A 21,609-nucleotide genomic window follows, 5' to 3' on the forward strand; every position below is an offset into this window, starting at 1 on the left:
ATCAAGATATGTTCGTAGTGCATGTCTGAGCACGGCTGTGGGAGCAGGGACGGTGACAGGGAGTGATGGGTGCGGACGGTTGTGTGCGGGCGATCCGAGCGCGGCCGTGACCGGGGAAAGTGACAGCGAGTGATGGGGGCACTCAGGGTGTGTGGGCTGGGCCCTCTGGCCCATGCTGAACTCTTTTTGGAACATATCATGGGAGCCTGTGGGTCTCAGTGCGTTGGGGTGCCAAGGCAGGGAAGCAGAGAAATGTCCTTTATAGGCTGCACCCCTCTGTCATGAGTCCCTGTCATGTCCCGTCCTAAGGAGGCAGATGTCTTGGCGTATGGATGAGCACTCATGCTCGTGCACCTGCTCAGTGGCATTTTCAGGGCGTGGGCTGCTCCGGTCCTTGCCGTGGTCCTGACCTGGAACCAGCTCTCAGGGAGGGTTTCCAGAGTCTTTGTGAACCTTGTTCAGGAACCCTGGGTTGGCCCCACTTGTGGGGCCGAGATGCCCACCGATACAGTGAGGGTTAGCGGACTTTCCTGCCAAGAGCCAGATAGTGAGTATTTTAGGTTTTGCAGGCCTTTGTTTGTGATTTTGTTGTTTTATAATCTTTAAAAGTGTAGAAAAAGTATTCTGAGCTTGAAAGCCATCCAAGGAGAAGGCTTGGCCCTTGGTGCACAAACCCAGCTCGAGAGGCTCTGGGGAGCTCTGCCTGGCCGCTCATAGAATACTGTCTACCTCATGCGGAAGGAGGCGGTGGGCTCAGGGGGTCTCGCTGATTTCCCACAGCCAGCGGGCAGATGCCGGGGAAGCGCTGAAACCACCCAGACCTGCTCCTCCCTGGCTTCTGTCCTGTCTGCTCTGTTGGAATCCCGGGGGCCACCTGACTGCCCTCGCTCACACCCACACCCGACTGTCGGCCGTCCCAGCAGCTTTTCCTTCAGAGTCTGTCCAGAATGTGAGCACTTGTCATCGGCCCTATTTGTCATTGTGCCCTGCAGGACAGGCCGCGACCTCTGACCTGGATTGTTGCAGCCACTCCCCAACAGGCCCCCCCCTTCACCCTCCGGCGTAAGGAGCACCCTGCACAGGACCCCTGCACTGTCTCCCCATCCCTGCTGAATGTCCCACCTGCACACACAGTCCTGGCTAACGTGCTGTGTGTTGTACCTGCCAAACCTGACATATGTATTCTCCCTCCCACCCCCAGAGTGTAAGCTCCCAGTGGGCAGGGCTGTCTGTCCATCTGCTCAGGGCTGACATTCCTGGTGACTGGAGCAGTGCTGGAACCAGACACTGTGGGGTCCCTTCGGTTAGTAAATGGGTGGATGGAGGTGTCTGCCCTCCGTGGCAGCAGGTGTGAGCTGAGTAATGTTTTCTCCACCCCAGCAACATCATTAATACATTTCAGAAATTCCAGTGTGTGTGTACACGTGTTAAAAAACTAAATCCAACCAAATACATTTGAAGACCTAATTGGCTTTATTGAGCAATTCCTGAATCATGCAGCACCCTGTCCAGCAAGTGCAGAGCTGCTCCGGCAGCTGTACACAGTGGAAGGTGTTTGCAGGAAGGACGGTGGGCAAGAAGCTAGCAGCAGAAGAAAAGAAAGGCTTGTTTCAGGCTGGCACGTCTTCTTTTCAGGGAAGAAAGAACAGCAGGGTTGTTTTGTTTTTTAAGATTTTACTTATTTATTTGAGAGAGAGGGCATGCGTGCGTAGGAGCAAGGGGAGGGGCAGAGGGAGAAGCAGACTCCCCGTCGAACAGAGAGCCCGGTGCGGGGCTTGATCCAGGACCTGAGATCATGCCTGAGCCAAAGGCAGACGCTTAGCCAACTGAGCCACCCAGGCGCCCCTACAGCAGGGTTTTTATCCTGCAGATGGCCTCACCGGAGCTGATCAGGACCTTTTAGAGGGACTTTTAAAAGGTCACGTTCCTGGGAGATGCTGAAACTGTAATCAGGTCTTGGCTTGCAGTGCTGGGGGCCAGTGACTCCAGTTTGGGCTTCTTTTTTTTTTTTTTTTAATTTTTATTTTTTTATTGTTATGTTAATCACCATATATCACATCATTAGTTTTTGATGGGCTTCTTTCTTTTTGTTACCAGCATATACCTTTCCTGGTGTGCACAACTCCGTATGTTGCCGACCTCCTGAGCGTTCTTGGTTCTGGCCTGCCAGTGCACCACCAGGGCCTAAGGCTGGGGCCATATGGTTATTTGAGTTATATTATATGCCTCTTGGTTATTTGAGACACATGAGTGGGCCCCAGTGTCTTCCTGCCGGTTCTGTGTCTGCCTCCTTCACTGAAGCCCCTTGCCTTCTCTGGCTGCCAGGAGAGCCGGTGCCTGCCTTGTCCCGTGTTTCCAGTGCCCCCCGCCCCCATCACCCTCCCATCCAACTCCTGGACAGAAGGCAAAGACAAACTCCAGATATACCTGAACTTGGTAAGATCGGTGCAGTAAGAAGTCTTTGGAAGCTGCAAATTTTACTTCATTTTCTGGCTGAAGTAGATCACGTAAGTTCAAACTGCAGCCTAACCTTTCGCCTTCCCTAAAGGTTCTTTGAACAGATTCCTTGTGATTTTCTACCTTTCATTTGATCCCTTTTCCTTCAGGCTGTGATCTCCCAGGGAAGGTGCTTTAACCAGAGAAAGAAGGTTCTGGTTATCAGACAGTGTGCTCAGTGTGCGGTGCCTCTGGCTTTTGCAGCCCCGTGTCTAGAACAGTGCTTAGGACTTGTGGAAACCTACACGCGTTGGCTAACTAACTCATTGCAGTGAAAGGATTGGGATGTGCAGATCTAGGAATACCAGGGGGAGGCCTCTTGAGGTGGAATTTGTTGGTAGGACCGGAGGGGGCTGAATGTTTATAGGATCCGTTGGACAGAACAGGACTCATAGGTGCAGGTACATCATGCACTCGGAAACAGACCCGTAGTAGCAGAGTTTTATCCGGAACGTGCTCTCACGTTGAGACCTGTTTCCCACCTCCGGGAAGACATTTGTTGCTGGGACTGCAGCAGGAGTGGGAGGTGTCTCACGGGAGCAGAGTTGCACCTGTTCAGGTGGGTCAGAGGAGTAAGGGGCTCGTAGGCTTCAGGAGTCCTGGAGGCCAGCTCTCGAAGCCCAAGTGGGGGTGAGGCTGAGGCCATTGAGTCATGGAGGGATGGAGATGGGCCACGAGGTTTGCATGGTCAATGAGCAGCAGAGCTGGTTTCTTAACTCTTCCCAGGGGCCTGTTTCCACCCCACTGCATGCTCCTTACGCCATTACATCTTAACCCATGAACTCAAGGGATTGACAAAGCCCCTAACACAGGAATTTCCCAGGCTTGTTGTCCTAGCCACAGGGCTTCTGCCTGGTGCCTCGAAGGAAGCAAGCACTGTGTCTGACCTGTCGCCCACGTGAGTTGGCCAGAGGCATGCTCCCAACCAGCAGCGACTCACAGGCACAGGGGGACGGCTGCCGACGCCGTAAACCAGCTTCCCACAGCCCACACACTGTCCTTTTCTGCTGGAGTGTGAGTAGGATCAGTTTGGAGCAGGGAACCTGGGTGGCCCACTGCTGTTCAGGCTTTATCATAGATGACAGTGTATTCTGCTGCTCCTCTCTCTGTATCCTTATTTGGGGGAAAAAAAGGGGACATAATGACTATATCACTGGCAGGGTTTGGCAAGAATACATTAGGGAGTTCATCCTCAGGTAGAAGGAAGTGGTGTTGGGGCCGGTGTGTGTGTGACCTCTTAGTAAGTCCCTAAATGGCTCAGAGTAAGGAAATCCTCTTTGAGAGGACAAACAGTTGGGGCGCCTGGGTGGCTCAGTTGGTGAAGCATCTGCCTTCGGCTCAGGTCATGATCCCGGGGGCCTGGGATCGAGTCCCACATCAGGCTCCCTGCTCCGCGGGGAGTCTGCTTCTCCCTCTGCCTGCCGCTCCCCCTGCTTGTACTGTCTCTCTCTTTCTCTCTCTGCCAAATAAATAAAAAGATAAAAATCTTAAAAAAGAGGACAAACAATCCAGAGACCCCCTCCAGCCTTAAACGTAATGATGTTCTATGTTTGACTTTTAAAGTGTCACTTGCTGGCACCCAAAGTGTAATGTTTATGTGGGCGGAACAGAGTCGAAACAGTAGGTCCTTCGTGTCTCCTCTGCATTTCATTCCCGGTAGAGGTCAGAGCACCAGGCCTGTCTGGGCCATCTGTGGGAAGCCGAGTGTAGCGTGGAAGCTACCACGACACTTGAAGCTTGCATGTGGAGTATTTTCTCGGCCTTAGCAATGAGAGAGTGCGCTGCTGTGAATGCCGACTGTGTCCCAAGCCAAGCTGCCCACCAGAGAGGCAGCTTCCGGAAGCAGGTCTGCAGAATCGCCCAACCAGGGGGGGAAGAGTCTCAAGGCCCCAGCCCTGGTCGTCACTGGAAATGTCTCTGGGGCATTTTCAGCAGGAATCTTGCGTCTGCAGGAGTTTCCTGGGGGCTTTGCCACAGGAAGTATCCGTCCAACAGCCTCTGCGTGAGTCCTGCCTTTTTTTCTGCGTGCTGTGACGGGATGGGACGCTGGGTGGCCTGCTCCGTGGCAGGAAGTGGCTCCCGTGTCATGGGCCGTCAGTGTCCAGTTGTGGCTGCTCCAAACGATGGAGCGCCTCGTCTCCCTCACCTGTGCAGGTGTGTTTGAAAGGGACCAAGCCCACGCAAGCTGCACGTGATGTGTCTGTGGCTGTTTCTCCCATGGATCTGTTAGCAGGTCCTCTGCTCGGTGGCAGCCCGGACAGCTGCAGCCCTCTCTCCGGTCTGTAGCTCCTTCTTTGTTCATTGTGTCTGCTCTTTCCTGCTCCCCCCCCCCCCCCCGGCAGACTCTGAGTGCGGGGAAGCCTGTTTCAGGGAAATAACTAAGAGCAGCTCCCCACCCAGAACATTGATGCTGTGTGGTTGCTTCTTTTGCTTCTGAGCGAGTGTTTGTGGTCCAGTCCCCTCAGACTCGACGTCCTTCTTGGAGCATCACTGTGTTTGCCAGAAAGTTAAAAACCACACAGAATTTGATGGTTAAAAATAAACAACAAACCCGTCCAACTAGACTTTGCACAGTATTTCTCAGATCTTCAGTGTCACCGTTGATAAGGCGCTGGGGAAACACTGGCTTAAAATGTTACTCTTTCCAGTTGAATCTGCATTTCGATAGGCTTATTTGGGTTTAAGTGGAAAAGTAAAGTTGTTGTTTTTTTTTTTTTTTGCTAATAAGCGTTTTATTTTCGTGCAGTTCAGATTTAGATGTACAGATTTAGATTAGATTCGGCTAGCAGACTTGGATTTCAGTTTAGGAAAATGACGCAGATAGGAAGGACGGGGAGCTCGCCTGCGCCCGCTCCCCTGACGAGTGACGTTCCCAGGAGCCGCTGCCCGTGTCACAGCTCATGACCCAGCCCTGGAGCATCAGCGATCGACGTCCACACCTCATTCCCTCATCCGTACTTTTTACCCAGTGTCATTCCTCCATCCCGGGGCCTGTCACATCCAGGACAACCCCAGTGCATTCCGTTCTCCCGTTTCCTTCGGCTTCCCGTGCCTCTGACGGTTTCTCTCCGATTTTCCTTGCTTTCCTGATGGTTGTGGGGAAGGCCAGTCTGTAGCTGCCTCCCGCGGGGATTTGTCTGATGTTTTCCCCGTGATGAGGCCGGGCTTGTGGGTTTTGGGAAGAAGACCACAGAGACACAAGTGCTGGTTCTGTCCCGTCACATCCAGGGTGCATGCAGTCATCGTGATGCACCCTGGCTGATGTTGCCTGGGTCACCTGGCTCGGGTGCGTGCCAGCTTGTTCTACCTGCGATGACCCCCCGCTCCGCATCCACACTGTCCTCTCTGGAGCAAGTCACCCTGTGCAGCCACACTTAGAGTCGGAGTTAGGCTCCAGCTCCTGGCGGGGAAGCCACCAAAACTACTTGGGTTTTTTCTGCATGAAAGAAGTGTCTTTTCTCTCCCATTTATTTACATCAGCCAGAGCTTGTGGACATTTATTTTCTATTTTGTGTCATAGCCCATACACTTCGTGCTAGGCACTGGGAGCCTGTGCATTTGGCTCCTGTGTTGTTGTGACATACCCCGAGCAGTGTGGCTGGCTGTTCCGTTCAAGGACTTCCTTGCTTTGTGGCATTACAGAATGTTCCAGAATCAGCTGGAACATTTCCGGCCCAAGTCCTTCAATCTGCCATTGTACCCTCGTTCCTTTTGTTGGAGTGTGGCCTTAGGAACCAAGACCTCGGCACGTGGTGTGTTCGCTGCAGGTGGGGGTGTCCTTGCATATATATGTGACTGTGCGTGTGCCCCGTCAGCTGGTGGAGCGCGGAAACAGCTGTGTGTCTGTGAGCCTGTGCGCACGCACGTGTCTCCAGCTGGTCCTGTTTGCAGCCGTCTGCACCTGGATGAGGCGAATTGTGAGTTCCTGCTGATGCCCCCAGCTCTGGTCCAGGACCACGTGGGTCATTCCAGCCGCCTCCCCTGCTCGTCGGGGACCTTCCACTCCCAACATGAGAAGCCTGACTCCTGCCTGCCGCCCTCCGCTTGCTTATTTGTGGATTCCAGTGTACATGGATAGTAGTTGAGCCTTGTTGACCCACACTCCTGGGGAGACAGCTTTATCAGCTAGGGCTCAGGGCCTGTAGACAGTTCCGTCTGCCTGTGGTCTTCCAGATTCCACTCATTTCCAGACTTACCCAGCTCAGCACTCCCCCCACCCCTGCAGTGAGGTTGTTGTGTGTATTTGTAGTAGAGTTAGATTCTCTCTTTGCTGCCTGCATTCCGTCCCAGGACTCCCTGACTTCCTAAAGTATTTTTTTTTAAATGTGCATGCACCCAGGCTCACTCTTTGTGCTGTAAAGTTTTGTTTTATGGGTTTTGATAAATGCGTAGTGACGTCTGTATTGTTGCAGTATTGTACAGAATACTCTCCATGCCCTAAAACATCTGCTGCGTCCTACCTCTTTGGCCCTCTTCCTCCTCCTCCCTCCCGGGCCCCTGTGATTGCTGATCTGTTTACTGATTCCACAGTTTGCCAATTCCAGAATGTCATATAATTAGAACCATACAGGATGTAGCCTTAAAAAAAAAGGACTTTGTTTCTCAGAGTTTTAGGCTCATACCAAAATTGATGGCAAAGTACGGAGTTCCCACATACGCCCTGCCCCCACACATGCCCAGCCTCCTTTCCCTTCACTGTTGACATCCTGCCCCAGAGAGGGCCTCTGTTCCAAGGATGAAGGTGCACTGACACATGAGAATCACCTGAAGACTGTCGTTTACCTTGTCAGCTCAGGCTGCCATCAGAAAACACCGTAGACGGGAGGACAGGGGTGGGGGTGGGGTCCAAACAGCAGGAGTTTCTTTCCCCCGGTTTGGAGGCTGGAAGTCTGCGATCAGGCGCCCGCATGGTCAGGTTCTGGAGAGAGCCCCCGTCTGGCTCCCGATGGCTGTCTCCTCCCTGTGTCCTCACACACAGATACGAGTTCGGAGAGGGAGAGACCAGGTGGTCCTCTCCTGTAAACCCCACCCTGGATGACCTCACGCCACCTTAATGACCTCCTAAAGACAGAGAGTCCCATTGAGGGTTAGGGCTACAACATCGGAATTTGGGGAGGAGGGGGCACACTTCTGTCCATGACCTGTACAGCAGGGCTCACTCTTGGACATCATGTGGGTTTTGGCAAATGTACGATGACATGTATTCATTCACCATTGCAGTGTCGTTCTGAATAGTTGCACTGTCCTAAAAAAAAATCCCCTGTAGCTCGGCTCTCTATCCCCTTCCCGCCCCCCCCGCTCCAGCAATCACTGGTCTCCCTAATTTTGCATGTTCCCGAATGTCCTATAGTTTGAATCATACAGTATGCAGCCTCTTCAAATCGGCTTCTTTCCCTCAGGAATATGCATTAACGTTTCCCCCGTGTCTTTTCATGGCTTCCTGCCTCATTTCTTTCTGGCTCTGAATAACAGTTTATTGTCTGGGCATCCCACCAGTTAAGTAAACTGGTGTATTTCATTCACCCACTGAAGGACATCTTGGGTGCTTCCAAGTGTTGGCATCTGTGAATAAAGCTGCTCTACACATCCGTGTGCAGGTTTTCCTGGGAACGCAAGTTTTCAAATTAGTCATGTAAATTCCTGGCAGCCCAGTTGCTGGAAATCATGAACTTTTACCCTCGAACTGTGGTCCTCTCCTTTGGAGGAGGTAACATCCGTGGGTCTTCCAGAAGGATCACGAAGCCATGCGCTTGGATAAGTTGGCATCTCTACAGTTAACTTTCTCCTCAGCTACCATTCTCGTGTTTCTGCTGCCACGGGCAGCCCCAAATTATGAGGCCGCAGCTTTCCACCACCACTGCCAAAATGAGTAAGGCCCAGGAAGCTCAGAGGCAGAACTGAAACTCCTTTCTCTTGCATCTTTGCAGACCGAGGAGGCCCCATTCTCCTGTATCCCAGAAGGAGATACGAAGGAGCTCTAGCAGGGTAGTTCAATGCCGGTGCCTTCGTGTCTTGCACACTGCTAGTCGGCGGTTGTGCATGCTTGAACAGGTTACCCAATCTCTGTGCCTTGGTTTCCTCATTTGTAAAATTGGAATAATGGCAAACCGTTAAAGTCTCAAAGTCATTGTGCGGATAAATGAAATAATGCATGAAAGTGATTAACATAATGCGCGACGCACATGAAGCAATCAAGATGTGTGTGTATATATATATAATAGGAAGATCTGCCTGTGACTAGCACTGTTGAGAGGATAGAAAATAGCACTTCGCCTTGAATAATATATTATCAAGTCGGGGAGATAAGCTAACACGTATAGCAGACTTGGAAAGCCACACTCCCCCAGAGAGAGAAATAAAAAGAGATTAAATGAAAGTCCATATGCAGAGTCTAGCCCAGTGCCTGGCAGACACGGGTGCTCCGTTGCGGTGTTTGAGGGGTGATGCCTTTGTCGGGCTTCATCCCACGTGGGCTTTGGAGCCAGTGGACCTGGTGGGGAGTGCAGGAGGCAGAGTGGCGCGGCCCATGGCTCTCAAGACTTCACCATGGATGAGAATCCCTGGGAAGGCTCGTGGTGACGTAGATTGCCGTGTCTCTCCCTGCTCCCCCCAGCCCCACCCTCACCGCACGAATTTCTGATTTTGTAGGTCTGGGTTGGGGCCCAAGGAGTTGGATTATTAGCAAGGTCTTGGGCAGTGCTGATGCTGATGCTTTGGGGAGTGCGTGTTCAGAACCAATCGACCACAGGCAGCTGAGACTCCGAGAAGGCGGGGGGCAGTTGAGGGGTTGACAGAGCTGAGGGAGAGCTCACAACACCAGGGGCTGATGGTGGGCGTGGAGGGCTGGGAGGCTTCACGCATGTGGTGGGGGCTGGGAAGGGGTGCAGATGGGAGGGAACAGGGGCGAGACTCAGCCAGCTTAGGTGAGTCATCAGGAGAGGGACAAGTGGGCAGTGACTGGCTGTCAGCTGCCCTACCTTCCACTGGTGTCTTTGCAGGGGTGAAGGTGGGGAGGATCGGGACCCCCAGACGTGCACAGCCTCGAGCACAGGGTTGGGATGGCTCTGGCCCGTCACTGGGGTTTGCCTGTGTCCACATGGGGACTGCCTTCCCTTCCAGCCTTTCTCCTCCTGAGTCCGTGCATCTTACACCACGAGGCCCACTCTGCATGACCCAGTGGCGCATAACAAGTCACTTCCCTCAGAAACATTTTGAATTACTTATATTGAGTAATGCTTATAATTGACCAGATGTTCTTAAAATAGTTGGCTTCATATGACTTGACCTTTCCATTAGGAAAACAAAGACTTTTTTCTATTATTGTGCATTGTGATTTTCTTAGCAGATTCCCATTTCAGGTTTGCAGCTCTTCGTTCAATGTTGGTAAAATCGTATTCGGCCCGTCCTGTGTGCAGGGGAGGCCCATAACGGGCTTAAACAGTGTCGTGTTTTTTTGTTTTTTTGGTTTTTTTTGGAAAATAAGTCCCGTTGTTGTCTACATTTAAATCCTGATTTGGGGCAGCTCAGAGTATCTAATCTTGAGGGGAAAGAATACTGATGTGTGCCAGGAAGTCGGAATTGGACCTGCTTCGAGAGTAGTTCACGGGGAGGGAAGTGAGGGGCCCCTGCTGACACGTGCTCAGGATAGCGGGCAGCCACACTGTCTCGAGGTCAAATGGAAATCATGGTCCAGGAAGAAAGGAAGCGGGAGGTCAAGCCTGCATTTGTGCAAAGGGTCATGTCTTCAGAGACGCTGTAAACAGGAAACAGAGCCAAACCCAGAGGCTGGGAAGAGCGAGGAGAGTCTGGGAGAGGACAAGTCCAGCGGAGAGGCAGAAGCGGTTTCTGGGGCAGGCAAGTGCTCACGTGAGGCACGGTCTGCCCAGGATGTGCAGTTGGGGCTGCGAGGACTGTTGAAGGGTTCATCCCTAGATGTCTGCCGTTCTGCCACGCATTCTGGGGTGCTGTCCAATCTTGGACCGCACTGACGGTGGACAATAAAGCAGGAGGCTTCGGGGGCACGTGGGGGGTTTAGTTTGTTAGGCAACCGACTCTTAGTTTCGGCTCAGGTCCTGATCTCAGGGTCGTGAGATCGAGCTCCATGTCAGGCTCCATGCTCAGCATTCAGTCCGCTTGATATCTTCTCTCCTTGTCCCTCTGCCCCTCATGCATGTGCTTTCTCTCCCTCTCTCTCTTCCTCTCTCTAAAACAAGTAAGTCTTGGGATGCGTGGTTGGCTCAGTCATTGGGCGTCTGCCTTCGGCTCAGGTCATGATCCCGGGGTCCTGGGATTGAGCCCCACATCGGGCTCCCTGCTCGGCGGGAAGCCTGCTTCTCCCTCTCCCACTCCCCCTGCTTGTGTTCCCTCTCTCGCTGTGTCTCTGTCAAATAAATAAATAAAATTAAAAAAATAAATAAATAAAACAAGTCTTTTAAAAAAAAAAGCAGGAGGCTTTGGTTTTGGTTTCCTTCTTCCAGAGATTACTGCCATCATGGGGGACTTCCTGAAAGAGACTGAGTTTATCCTCTAGTTTCTCTGCTCAGCAGCTTGTCTCTCCCGTTAGTCCATATGGGTTCATGTCCAGGTCTTGAACCTTACGTACGATAGTGACTTCCAGCTACCAGGCAGGTTAAAAGTCCCAGGAATCTTAAATAATATATTTATTCTCACTCTTCACAACAAGTGTTTGTGGGAGGTTATGGCATTTAATTTTAAGAAGTAAAAACACTAAAGTTCATAGAGGTTATGTAGTTTCTCCAAAGTCAAGGACCAAGTGGCAGAACAAGGGTTTGAACCCAGGTCTGCTCCCTTCCAGTGCGGTGGGGAGCTCTTTCCCCAGAGAGTGCTGCTACAGTTACCCTCCAGGATCCGAACCTGGGCCAAAACTCACAGCCACCTACCCCCACTCTCTGGGAGGGACACACCAGTCAGCAGCCCCTGCCCCGGGCCTGCCATGCTTCTCATACAGGTTTTGATCCCTTTTAGGGCTAGCTAGCATTCCTAGTCAAAACCTAATCATCACTCTGGACAGTGAGCTTTAAGCAGTGTTACTTGAAAAAAAAAAAATCATTAGGGAGTCAAACAAAAAAAGATGTAGAGGAATATAAAGGAAGACAAAACAAAACAAAACAAACACCCTGACTCAGGAGCCCAGGATCTAGAAAATGTTTGTGGACATCTAAAATAATGATACTAATAAATAATAATAATAATATGCTTAGATTCAAAGTGTGGAGGAATGTTCCAAACGAAAATGAGCTCAGGGGAGTGCACATCTTGACTCTGGTTCCCTCTACACCCCCAAATAGCTGAGTGACCCCAGATCATCCGACTGTTGGCCCCGTTGGTGGCGGGTCAAACTATGAAGCTTGTTTAAATTATTTGGAAGGTGCCAACCAGTCCAACAGTTATTTGAATTTGTGTCAAAGAGTTCTTTTCTAACAACAGAAAGTACCCTTTGTTTAGACTAAGGTGTTCCTGGTCATTGGCTGTCCTGGGTGGAGTCCTGGCTCATCCATCCAGCACTGTCCCTTCCCTGCCCTGAATGCTGATCTCCGTTCTTACTCCTGCCGTGGATTCCAGCCGGCCTTCAGTAGCTGCCCTCATTTGCTGGGGCTCTTCAAGGTCAGGCTCTCCCCTGCTTATGTTAGTTCACACCACTGATGTGCCTTTGTTTTTTTTTCACTGTGTCTCTTCTCCTTGGACTGTGTTCAAGATGGCGCAGTAGCTTCTCCCCCGCCCTGGACGCCCAGCCTAGAGTCAGTCCACAGAGCTGAGTCCTACCTGAACCACTGGCCTAGTGACACCCAGTGAGCTAAGGCTGACAAAACCTGAGAAAGGGATAGAAATACATTTTCAGAAATTCTCATGACAGCTCCTTGTCCCTAGAGGTAACTTGTACAGATGATGGAAATGTCTGACACCTCAGAGTCTTTCTCGCAGATCCATAAAAGGATGGCTGAATGAGACCTTGCAGGGGAGGGGGTTGGGGGTCTTTCCTGAGCATTTCCTGTATGTGCTGGGTACTCACGGCAACCCCAGGGGACGGGATTATCAGCCCCATCGCATGCACGAGCGCACCAAGGCCGGTGATGGGCACGAAGTTCCTGTGTACTGGTTCTGGGCATCCTGTTGGTCTCAGAGCAGAGTTCCTTTTGCTTCTCTGGTGAGAGATGTTAGCATATCTTCTCTCCTGTTTTGATAGCCACTCTATTTTACCTGTGTGAAATGTCACCTCCCTTCCACATTCAAGCTTCGTCTTCCTCATGAAGCTCTTCTACTTTGAAGATTCTACCCAGACTTAGTCGCATCTTTACCACGTACCTGGAGCACTGATTTTTCACATAAACCGTATCCTGCCTTATATTATCAGTTAGTTTTTTATTTGGCAAAGAGTGTTCCTGAATTGAATCTGAAGACCCGACGGCGGGGAATCGTGTCTCCTCTGAATCTCTCCAAGATGCCAGAATCGTTTTGTGTAACTTCTGCTCGTTGGTTGGTGTTCTGATTTGTTTTTCCTTCGTGTGTTATATCTTTGTCATAACGTGTCATGCCTCTGCTGCAAGTGTGAGCTGGACGAGACAAATCCTGCTGTCATGGCCTTGACAGCTAGCAGGGAATGCAGGGGTCTCTTGCTACCCACAGCATTTGTCCCTCACTTCGATGGTGGGGTCAGAGAAGGATGCCAGGTTGTCTAAATCTGTTTGGATCCTGAGAGCTGGATAGCAGGAGCTCCCTCTCAGCGTTCAGATGGCCAGGGACTGGGTCTGAAATATTAGCAGAATCTGACTCAGTTCTGAGTTTGGGGAGCAAGGGGCACGCTTACCGATTGCAGGTGCACAATAACTCTCACGGGCTTCAGTCGGGTACCAGGAGTTCAGGGTGAGAATGCATATCCAGAGGCAAGGATTTGTTCATTCACCCGACAGGCGGATGTGGAGAGGCCACCGTGGGTCAGGTGCTGAGATACGAACCAGAGGCACACACCTGCCCTGCCTTCCCCACGCAGCAAGCAGTGGAAATCAGTGTGATAAATACAAATAGAAAAATCTGTGCTATCAGGAAGCAGGCTGTGGGCAGGTTAGGGAGTGTTTCAGGAGGATGAGAAGGTGAAAGTGGCTTTTATTTGTGTGTATGGAGTGTTTGGTGGACTCCAGGCACTGTTAGGTGCATGTGGCCCACATATGTGAACAAGTCTGCCCTCAGGCCCTTGCCCCCCTAAAGCTTACGTGTTAGAAAATCTGCCAGCGCGTAAGGAGGCAGTGGTGTTGGGCTGATTCTGGAGGGTGAGGTAACACCTGAGCGGTGTGGCTAGAAGCCAGTGAGGACAGGTGCCTTCCATTCGGAGGGCACTGAGGATGAGGAGGGGGGCTTCACCCACTGCTTCCCCTGGGATGTTCCTGCAGCAGAAACCGGAGAACAGTTTCATCTAATCAGACTGTTTTAACAAAAGCTTCTTTTCCATGCTTGCTAAGGTTTGCCCTCCTAGTCTAGGTGCTTGGTTGGTGGGAGAGGTCTTACTCAATGCCCAGAGGAAGGATGGAGGGATGGACAGATGGACGGATGGAGGGATGGGATGGGTCGTTTGTCATTTTGAGGGTAGACACGATCATTACCATCAGCATGGGAAAGGGGTCACCCACAGACCCAAGTCAGGAACCCCTGGTTACAACTCAGAGGACCCAAATGTGTTGTCTAGAACCGTGGGCCCCTTCCCAGGGCCCCGCCCCCCCCGCCACGCTGCAGCCGGAAGTGATCCCCGCTTGAGTTTGCATGGGGGGGTCTGATGGCCTGCACTTCTTTCATTTCAGACTGCTCTGCCATGACCACAGCGCGGTACCGGCCCACGTGGGACCTGGCCCTCGATCCGCTGGTGTCGTGCAAGCTCTGTCTCGGGGAGTACCCAGTGGAGCAGATGACGACCATCGCCCAGTGCCAGTGCATCTTCTGTACTCTGGTTGGTCTTTTGAGAGAAAACAACTGTTAAAAACAATTTCAGGAGGAGGCTTTTTGCATTTGTTTTTAGTGACCTTGGATCCCACTTTTGCCCGGGATGGAGTCTCTTAACGCAGTTACTGAAAAGAATTCGCCTTGAAATCAGTCAGGCACCCAAGTAGATTTCCATCACAGGTGCTCCTGATGCAAAAGTTAGCGGTTAAACAGAATTTTAGAAGCTAGTAATGCAATTGAGAAAATCTGATCGTGACATGTGCTTTCCTTTCCAGAAAGAAAAAGCTTCACCCTACCTCATTTTAAATTTAATTTAACAGTTACATGTTTGCGATTATAACAGAGTGCTAACCTAGTGAGTGTGCAGTGAGAATATTTGGCTATTCATGTCAACTTGCACCCGTGTCATGCTAACGAGGATGTTGAAATCACATTTAAATTTCCGTAGGATGTAGCCAGCATTATTTGGGGCCAGATGATCCGCTCTTGGTGATTATAGGGACTTCTCTTTCCATCAGGCCTAACTCAGACTCAGCATTTCACCCCTCAGAAAGGGAAAGTGAGGATATGGGGTTTATTTTCAGTTCATTTTGTTGAATTCTACTTGATTTTTCTTCCCATTCAAGTAATAAAAAAGGTCCAAAAAGAAAAAAAAAAAAAAACTGCTTTCTTCCAACTATTAAAAAAACCCAAAAAGTTGCTTCTGAATTTAACTGTGTTATAAATGGACCATCTGGGTGGCCTGCTGGTGTATTTTTCAAATGTCTAGGTTAAAATCTGTCACTAGACAGCCTTCCCTACCCTTTTGCAGGAGCCGTGTTCTCCCCTCCTGCCCTCGTTTTATAGACCTTATTACTTCATGTCTCCTGATGTCCCTGCGACATGGGCACGTTCAACAGCATCATGTCCCTTTCAGAGATAGGGAGATGGAGCTTTGCAGACCTTCACGTCTCCATCTTCTGGCTTCGGACGCCAGCTTTCTGGGGGACAGGATTCTGTACCCCTTAAACACCTGGTCTACTCAGGACTCAACGACTGCTGATCACTAAAAGTTCACTGGATTACAGGGCAGCGAGTCCGCCTCAGTGTTGATCTGCAAGAAATGCGGCTCATCAAATCCTCAGGAAAGTCACTTCAACGTGGAGGGCAGGAAATTGCTTTTGACATTCTCCTGAGATGGGAAAGGGTGGGCGGGAGAGGAATGTGGGAGAGGCAGAGAGAGGGGGCCCTCCAGCCATTAACACTGTGAATGGGACTTAGTTGCACTTCTAGAGGAAGAGCTAGGGTGGGGGAGCAGTCAGGAGGGATTAAAGATTTTGCTTTATGCAAATCGCTTCCCCTTTGTCTGAGGGCACGTCTTCTGTGGTCTCCACAGGGGGAGTCAGTCCCCTCGGCTCTGTGCCCTCAGGTGAGCTTGCTGGGTCTCAGTCACCTGCTCCGCCCCCCCTGCCTTTCCTTGCTTTCATTGTTTTGGTTTTCTGTTTCTAGAGAATTGTAGTAAAAACAAGTAAGCAACTCTAATTCACATCAAGTGCTTAATTTAAGTGGGGAGAGGGGACTTTGAAGGGAGGGAAAGAGCACAGAGAGGGGCGCCCGCGGTTCTGAGAGATAGCAGGACAGTGGAGGTTTTTTTTTTTTCCACAACCAGGTATTAAAATGAAAATGTTGAAAAAAACAGTCGTGCTGGTTTCTGCAGCGTGAACAGAGGAAGCACCTGCGTGTTGACAGATCGAGAGTGGGGGAGGTGCCTGCGCCCCGTTTCTCCTGTGTGTGTGGCCTCGTGTCACCCCGGGCCCCCCACCACGGCCCACGGCCAGAGGAGTTGTAACTGCCCCTTTCCTGGGGGACAGACAGGAAAAGGTGGGAAAGAGGAAAGAGAGAAAATTGTCTAAGACAGAAGGAAGCCCTCTTCATAAGTAATCACTGGAGCGTTACCGTTAAGCTCTGAGGGAGGTTGACCTCAAGGAAGGAAGGGCCCAGGGGCAAACCAGGATGGTGCAGTCAGGCATCTCTGCCTTGAAATGCAGGCTCTGTTTCTGACCTCGGCGACCCCTGAGGCCTCCTCTGTATGTTGGGTCCCCCAGTAGTTAATGGTGGAGCCCATCCTGGAGGAAGCCGAGACTTAGGATTTGTAGTCGAGTGTGCTTTCCACGGTGGCCAGATGAGGTAGACTGTGCCACACAGAAAAGTTGGTCTCCCTGGAAAATGTACCTACGGTCCAGCCCCCAAGCCTTCTGCTCCCTGTGTGGCTCTGGCCTGGGGCGGCGGGGAAGTTGACGACCCAAGGCAGCCTTAGAGGGGCTACTGCCTTTCTGGTCTCATGCCCCAGCTCTGTCAGTGGTATGCTTTAGAACCCAGGGGAAACCTTTCCTAGAAAAACCCTCCCAATCCAGCCCCCTCATACCATGACACCCCCACTTTTGCTTGTCTGTCTGTGATGGCTCTCTCTCACGTTTTCTCTGATAGCTAGCTCAAATGACCCCTCTGTAGTTCGGACCCTCTTGAGTGGAAGTGCCACCATGTAATCGGGTCCCTGCCTTTATCCAGCCTCAGAGCTCCGTTCCCCACCCTCTCCCCACGTCCTCTGTTCCTAACTGTAGGAAGCTTCCAGCTCCTCTTCTATCTGGTTCCTTTTGTCGAACTGTGTTGTCGTGATGTCTACTTACCTATGTCTGCCACTAGAGGAGCGGGGATTTTGTTTTGTTTCATTGTCCGCTAAACTTTGGCCTTCAGTGGTGCTCAAAAAAATGTTTGTCACTGGAATGGTCGGTGCTTGAGTTCTAAATGGCTTAATGTCATATGAGCAAGATGTTACTCTTATTTTTCTTATTTTCACTATTGCAACTGCTCTTGCTCTGGTTCTGCCTCTTCCTCCTCTCTGAGGCACGCCTAAGAAATCGTAGTGTCTCCAGATTTAGAGGAAGCTAACTCTGGTGCACCACATGGTAAGAGTGAATCCTGGGGAGTAGTTTTCAAAGTGTTCTTCAGCTCAGGGTCTCTATTCAAACGGAGGTCTACAGGGGAGACTAAAACTATGTCAAGTGGTTGAAAGCAGGCCTCTCTGTCAGTGTAGAGCTTGGGGGCCATGAGCCCAGTGGATTATCTCTGCCCTGCACGTTGGCTCCTGGGGGCTCTGTGGGGCACAGCTCCCCGGCCTCTTCTCTGTGGGCTGGGGCCCAGCGGTGTAGAGGGCCTCGTCCTAGTCTGGGTCTAGGGTCTAGGGATGGGGAAAGGCATACTTGCAGGGTGAGGTGCCTTGAGGTTCGAGGCTGAGAATGGACCAGAGGGCCGGGGCTTCCAGCTGCCAAGATGGCGGCCACATGGCCACGTACCTCAGCAGGGCCTTTCTGTGTCCCTGTGGCAGACCTGCTTTCTGATCTGCATGGTCTCAGGGCGCCACCCAGACCCCTCAGATTCTCTGCCCACACTGCTCACAGGCATGCCACAGTGGTTTGTGTCTTTATCTCTGGTTTTTAGGTTCCCTGTAAAACTCTGCCTTGCGGGTAGAAAAGGATGGGGAATAGCATTTGTTAATTGTTGGAGCCATACCACATTTATCTCACTTGTCATAAAACCCGGTGAAGTGGCCAGAATTCTCCCATCTCATGAAGAGACTCAGCAGCTCAGAAAGACGCAAGGTCCTGCTCAAGAATGCTCTCTGGTTGCCTCCACTCCAGGACACTTGTTGCTCGCATCCAGATCCGACGCTTATCTACTGACGGCCCCTAAGAAAATGCTGAGTCTCTGCTGGGAAACTTCATGAAGGCCTGGAGGCTGCTCTGGAGTCATTTGTGGGCCACACTCCATGGCAGGGGCAGGGGCAGGGGCCTTCCTCCATACACCCCTGGGTCCTGGCACCTTCCAGCTGAAGAAGGGTACTCGGGGTCTGCTTTCTCTCTCCCTGTTTTGTGCACTTGATTCTCCCTCCCGTGGCCCCCCTCCCTCTTCTCACCCAGGAGACCCATCCAGGTCTCTTGCAGTTGAGGCCCTGGAACCCTGCCCCATTGTTGGCAGGGTACCCCAGTGGAGGTACTTAGCGGTGCCCCCCGGCCCCTTCTTATCTGTGAGGTACAGAACAAACACACTGTTGGTTTCTCTGTTTGATGGAATAATCTTCAGTTCTATGGACGGTTGAGATAGCTTAGCGTAATGAGGCGAAATGAGTGGAGCCTCCCTCTACTGGAATGAGCCCTCAGGCTTCCCAGTTCTGAGCAGCGGTGCGAGGACTCACGTTGTCCCCCGCTTGGGCCTCAGAGCCACGTATTTGAGTCCCCTGTCAGGGGCCCTCTTAATCCAAACACCAGGAGATCCCACAGGACCACAGAAGCGCCGGATTCTCCCGTTAGCGGTAGTCCCCTCAGGGCTTCTCTGTTCTTCCATAGTTTTGGCTCCTGGTATTTGTTGAGTGGATGACATGATGGCTTCTTAGTGTTTCTGTCTCTAATGTATGTGGGTTAACACTCTCCCACTGCGGCACCTCTGACTTGCCTTCCAGCGGGAAGTCTGCAGTGAAGGTGAGGTTTGCTTAAAGACTCATTTTTGTTCCTCTGTGACTTTGGTTTTTCACATTCAGCAGATAGAAAGCATTGTCCACACTTGTTGCTTCTCCTGCAGCTTGTTTACGGGTGTGGTGGGAGGGGCGTGTGCCCCCTGCAGAGGAGGCTGTGCCCTCCCCCACCCCGGGGAAGGACATGCCCCCTGCAGAGGAGGATGTGGCCGCCCCCCACCCCAGGGAAGGACATGCCCCTTGCAGAGGAGGCTGTGCCCCCCCCCACCCCAGGGAAGGACATGCCCCCTGCAGAGGAGGTTGTGTTCCGCCCCCCCCCCCCCCCCCCCCCCCCCCGCAATCCAGGGAAGGACATGCCCCTTGCAGAGGAGGTTGTGTTCCCCCCAACCCAGGGAAGGGCGTGCCCCCTGCAGAGGAGGCTGTGTCCCCCCACCCCGGGGAAGGACGTGCCCCCTGCAGAGGAGGCTGTGTCCCCCCACCCCGGGGAAGGACATGCCTCCTGCAGAGGAGGATGTGCCCCCCCCACCCCGGGGAAGGACATGCCCCCTGCAGAGGAGGATGTGCCCCCCCCACCCCGGGGAAGGACATGCCCCCTGCAGAGGAGGATGTGCCCCCCCAACCCCGGGGAAGGACATGCCCCCTGCAGAGGAGGCTGTGGCCTCCCGACCCCAGGGAAGGACATGCCCCCTGCAGAGGAGGCTGTGCCCCCCCCCCCCAGGGAAGGACATGCCCCTTGCAGAGGAGGATGTGCCCCCCCCCACCCCAGGGAAGGACATGCCCCCTGCAGAGGAGGCTGTGCCCCTTTTCAGAGAAGGGAGTGCTGCACTCTCTCTGGGGTCTCTCCCCTCCCCACTGGCCAGTGCAGCCCCTGCACCAGGAGAAGGGAGTCCAGGATTCCCTGGTCCCTGTGCCAGAGCGGAAAGCACAGCTTCAACTCCAGGCTCTTTTTTCTGTGGAGAGCAGTGGTGCCAAGGCCCCTGAGTCCCCAGAAGAGCCCCCAGGTTGTCAGAGTGGGACTGAGTCCCCTTCAGGCCTCCCGGTCACCCTCAGCCTCACCCTGTGCCCCACGCTGGGTCCCACCTCATCAGAGCCTGCCCCTCATCCCTGGCCATGGTGGGGTTCCCAGAATAGCCCTCCTGCACCCCGTCAGCAGGGCTGGTAACCGCTCCTGCAGGACTTCCCTGAGGACGCCTCGTTTTGATGGTCGATTTTTCCAGTACCTGCTGGTTCCAGGCCAGGCTGTGGGGTGTGCCCAGTCCCCCCCCCACCACGCGTTGCCATCACTGTCACTTCCCTAAGCCAAGGCCACACACTGCCCTGATGGGGACTCCTGGCCTGAGCCACTTTCCCCTGGTCTCCCTGCCGCACTCAGGTTTACCCTCACCCTGCTGAGACTGAGTTCTTTCATGCGGCCTCTGCTGGAGTAAATCCACTCCACGGGGAAGGAGTCTCCACCACCTCTGCACACGAAGCCCCATTGCTGCATGCGGCCCGGGTGCCCTCCTGCCTCTCTGCTCCCCATGGGCTGCCGTGTTTGACACACCCGTGGTCCAGCCAGCCCTTCTGGGGTTGCTGTGCTTTGTGTGGACCTGACATGGGAATGGGCACTCTGTGCTCTGCCTGCCCTGAATGAGCACGCCCCTGTCCAGCGCCGGCCTCACCTAACCCACAGCTGGCTGGTCTCTCTCTTTGCTTTGATTGTGGTGAAGGAGGGCCCCCCAAACCTTGCCGCCCCTGGGTCGGCTCCAGCGCGCCCTCCCTCTCACAAAAGCAGGTGGTCCGTGCCTACCAGCTGAATTGAACTAGAAGCCCCAAGTGGCTGACAAACCAGTGGGCTTCCGACTTGGTGCTCTTCAGAGAGACTGTTTCACGCCAGATCGTGGCTCCACGACCTTACTGGGCATCTGTAATCACAAGCCTGCCGAGGAGTATACGTGCCCTGGGTCCCTACCTGAGGGCCCGCAGTGCACTGATACTCGGGGTGGTGGTAGCCGTGGGGGCTGCCGGGCTGACGCCCACGGAAAGCACGTGGTGCCTGCCCGAGCAAGTGACCGTAGCCACCTCGGGTTGGTCTCCTGGCTGGAATGGGCTTGGTGGTGGCAGGCTTCTCTCCTCCCACCGCACGCGGAATGGGGGCTCCGGGAGGTGAGGTTCCTTGCGCACAGCTGGGAGGTGGGTAAGCTGGAATTCAGACCCAGGTCTGTGCTTCCAGGGCCCTTGCTCTTCAAACGGCGTTCACTGGGGTCCCACCGCCGTTGCTTGGACCTGCCTGTTCCTAAGTAGTGGATCCCCGAGGAGCATAAGCCACGCCAGCTCCTCGGAGCAGTTTCTGAGCAGTGTTCTCCTGCTCTCAGGATCTTCAGCAGCCTGCAGGCCTTCGAGTAAGAAAACAGACACCATGGAGACTTGCTGTAGCTCAGGCAAGGCCGCTGGCTCTCTATGGCCCACTTCTCCTTGGCAAGAAACCGAAGCAGAGCTTTCAGAGCAAATATGCAGTGCCGTCTCCTCTTTGGAACTTCGTTTCAGACAGTTGGAAAACAAAACGGAAAATGAAATGCCTGGAACATTCTGTGGCTCTCGACACCTCCCCTTCCTCCTTCTGCCCTTTGCGCAGCGGATGTCCCCTTTCTTGGGATGTCCTTGTCCCGCTGGCCAGT

The 21,609-nt window shown here is 52.8% G+C and overlaps 1 protein-coding gene across 13 annotated transcripts in view; it reads left to right on the forward strand.

Annotated features, from left to right (window-relative positions):
* Positions 1–21,609, forward strand: part of RNF144A (ring finger protein 144A) — a 114,367-nt gene that overhangs the window by 59,577 nt on the left and 33,181 nt on the right. For 12 of the 13 annotated variants that reach the window (XM_027621053.1, XM_027621054.1, XM_027621047.2 and 9 more), the window contains one exon: positions 14,307–14,452. In XM_027621053.1, the coding sequence (XP_027476854.1) occupies positions 14,318–14,452 (135 nt within the window). In that variant the 5' untranslated portion in view covers positions 14,307–14,317. Of the gene's footprint in view, positions 1–12,888; positions 12,991–14,306; positions 14,453–21,609 lie in introns of those variants that run through there. The other variant, XM_027621056.1, reaches the window with a different exon arrangement.

The sequence above is a fragment of the Zalophus californianus genome, chromosome 8 (genome assembly GCF_009762305.2).
Source record: "Zalophus californianus isolate mZalCal1 chromosome 8, mZalCal1.pri.v2, whole genome shotgun sequence".
In the NCBI taxonomy this organism is placed as follows: domain Eukaryota; kingdom Metazoa; phylum Chordata; class Mammalia; order Carnivora; family Otariidae; genus Zalophus; species Zalophus californianus.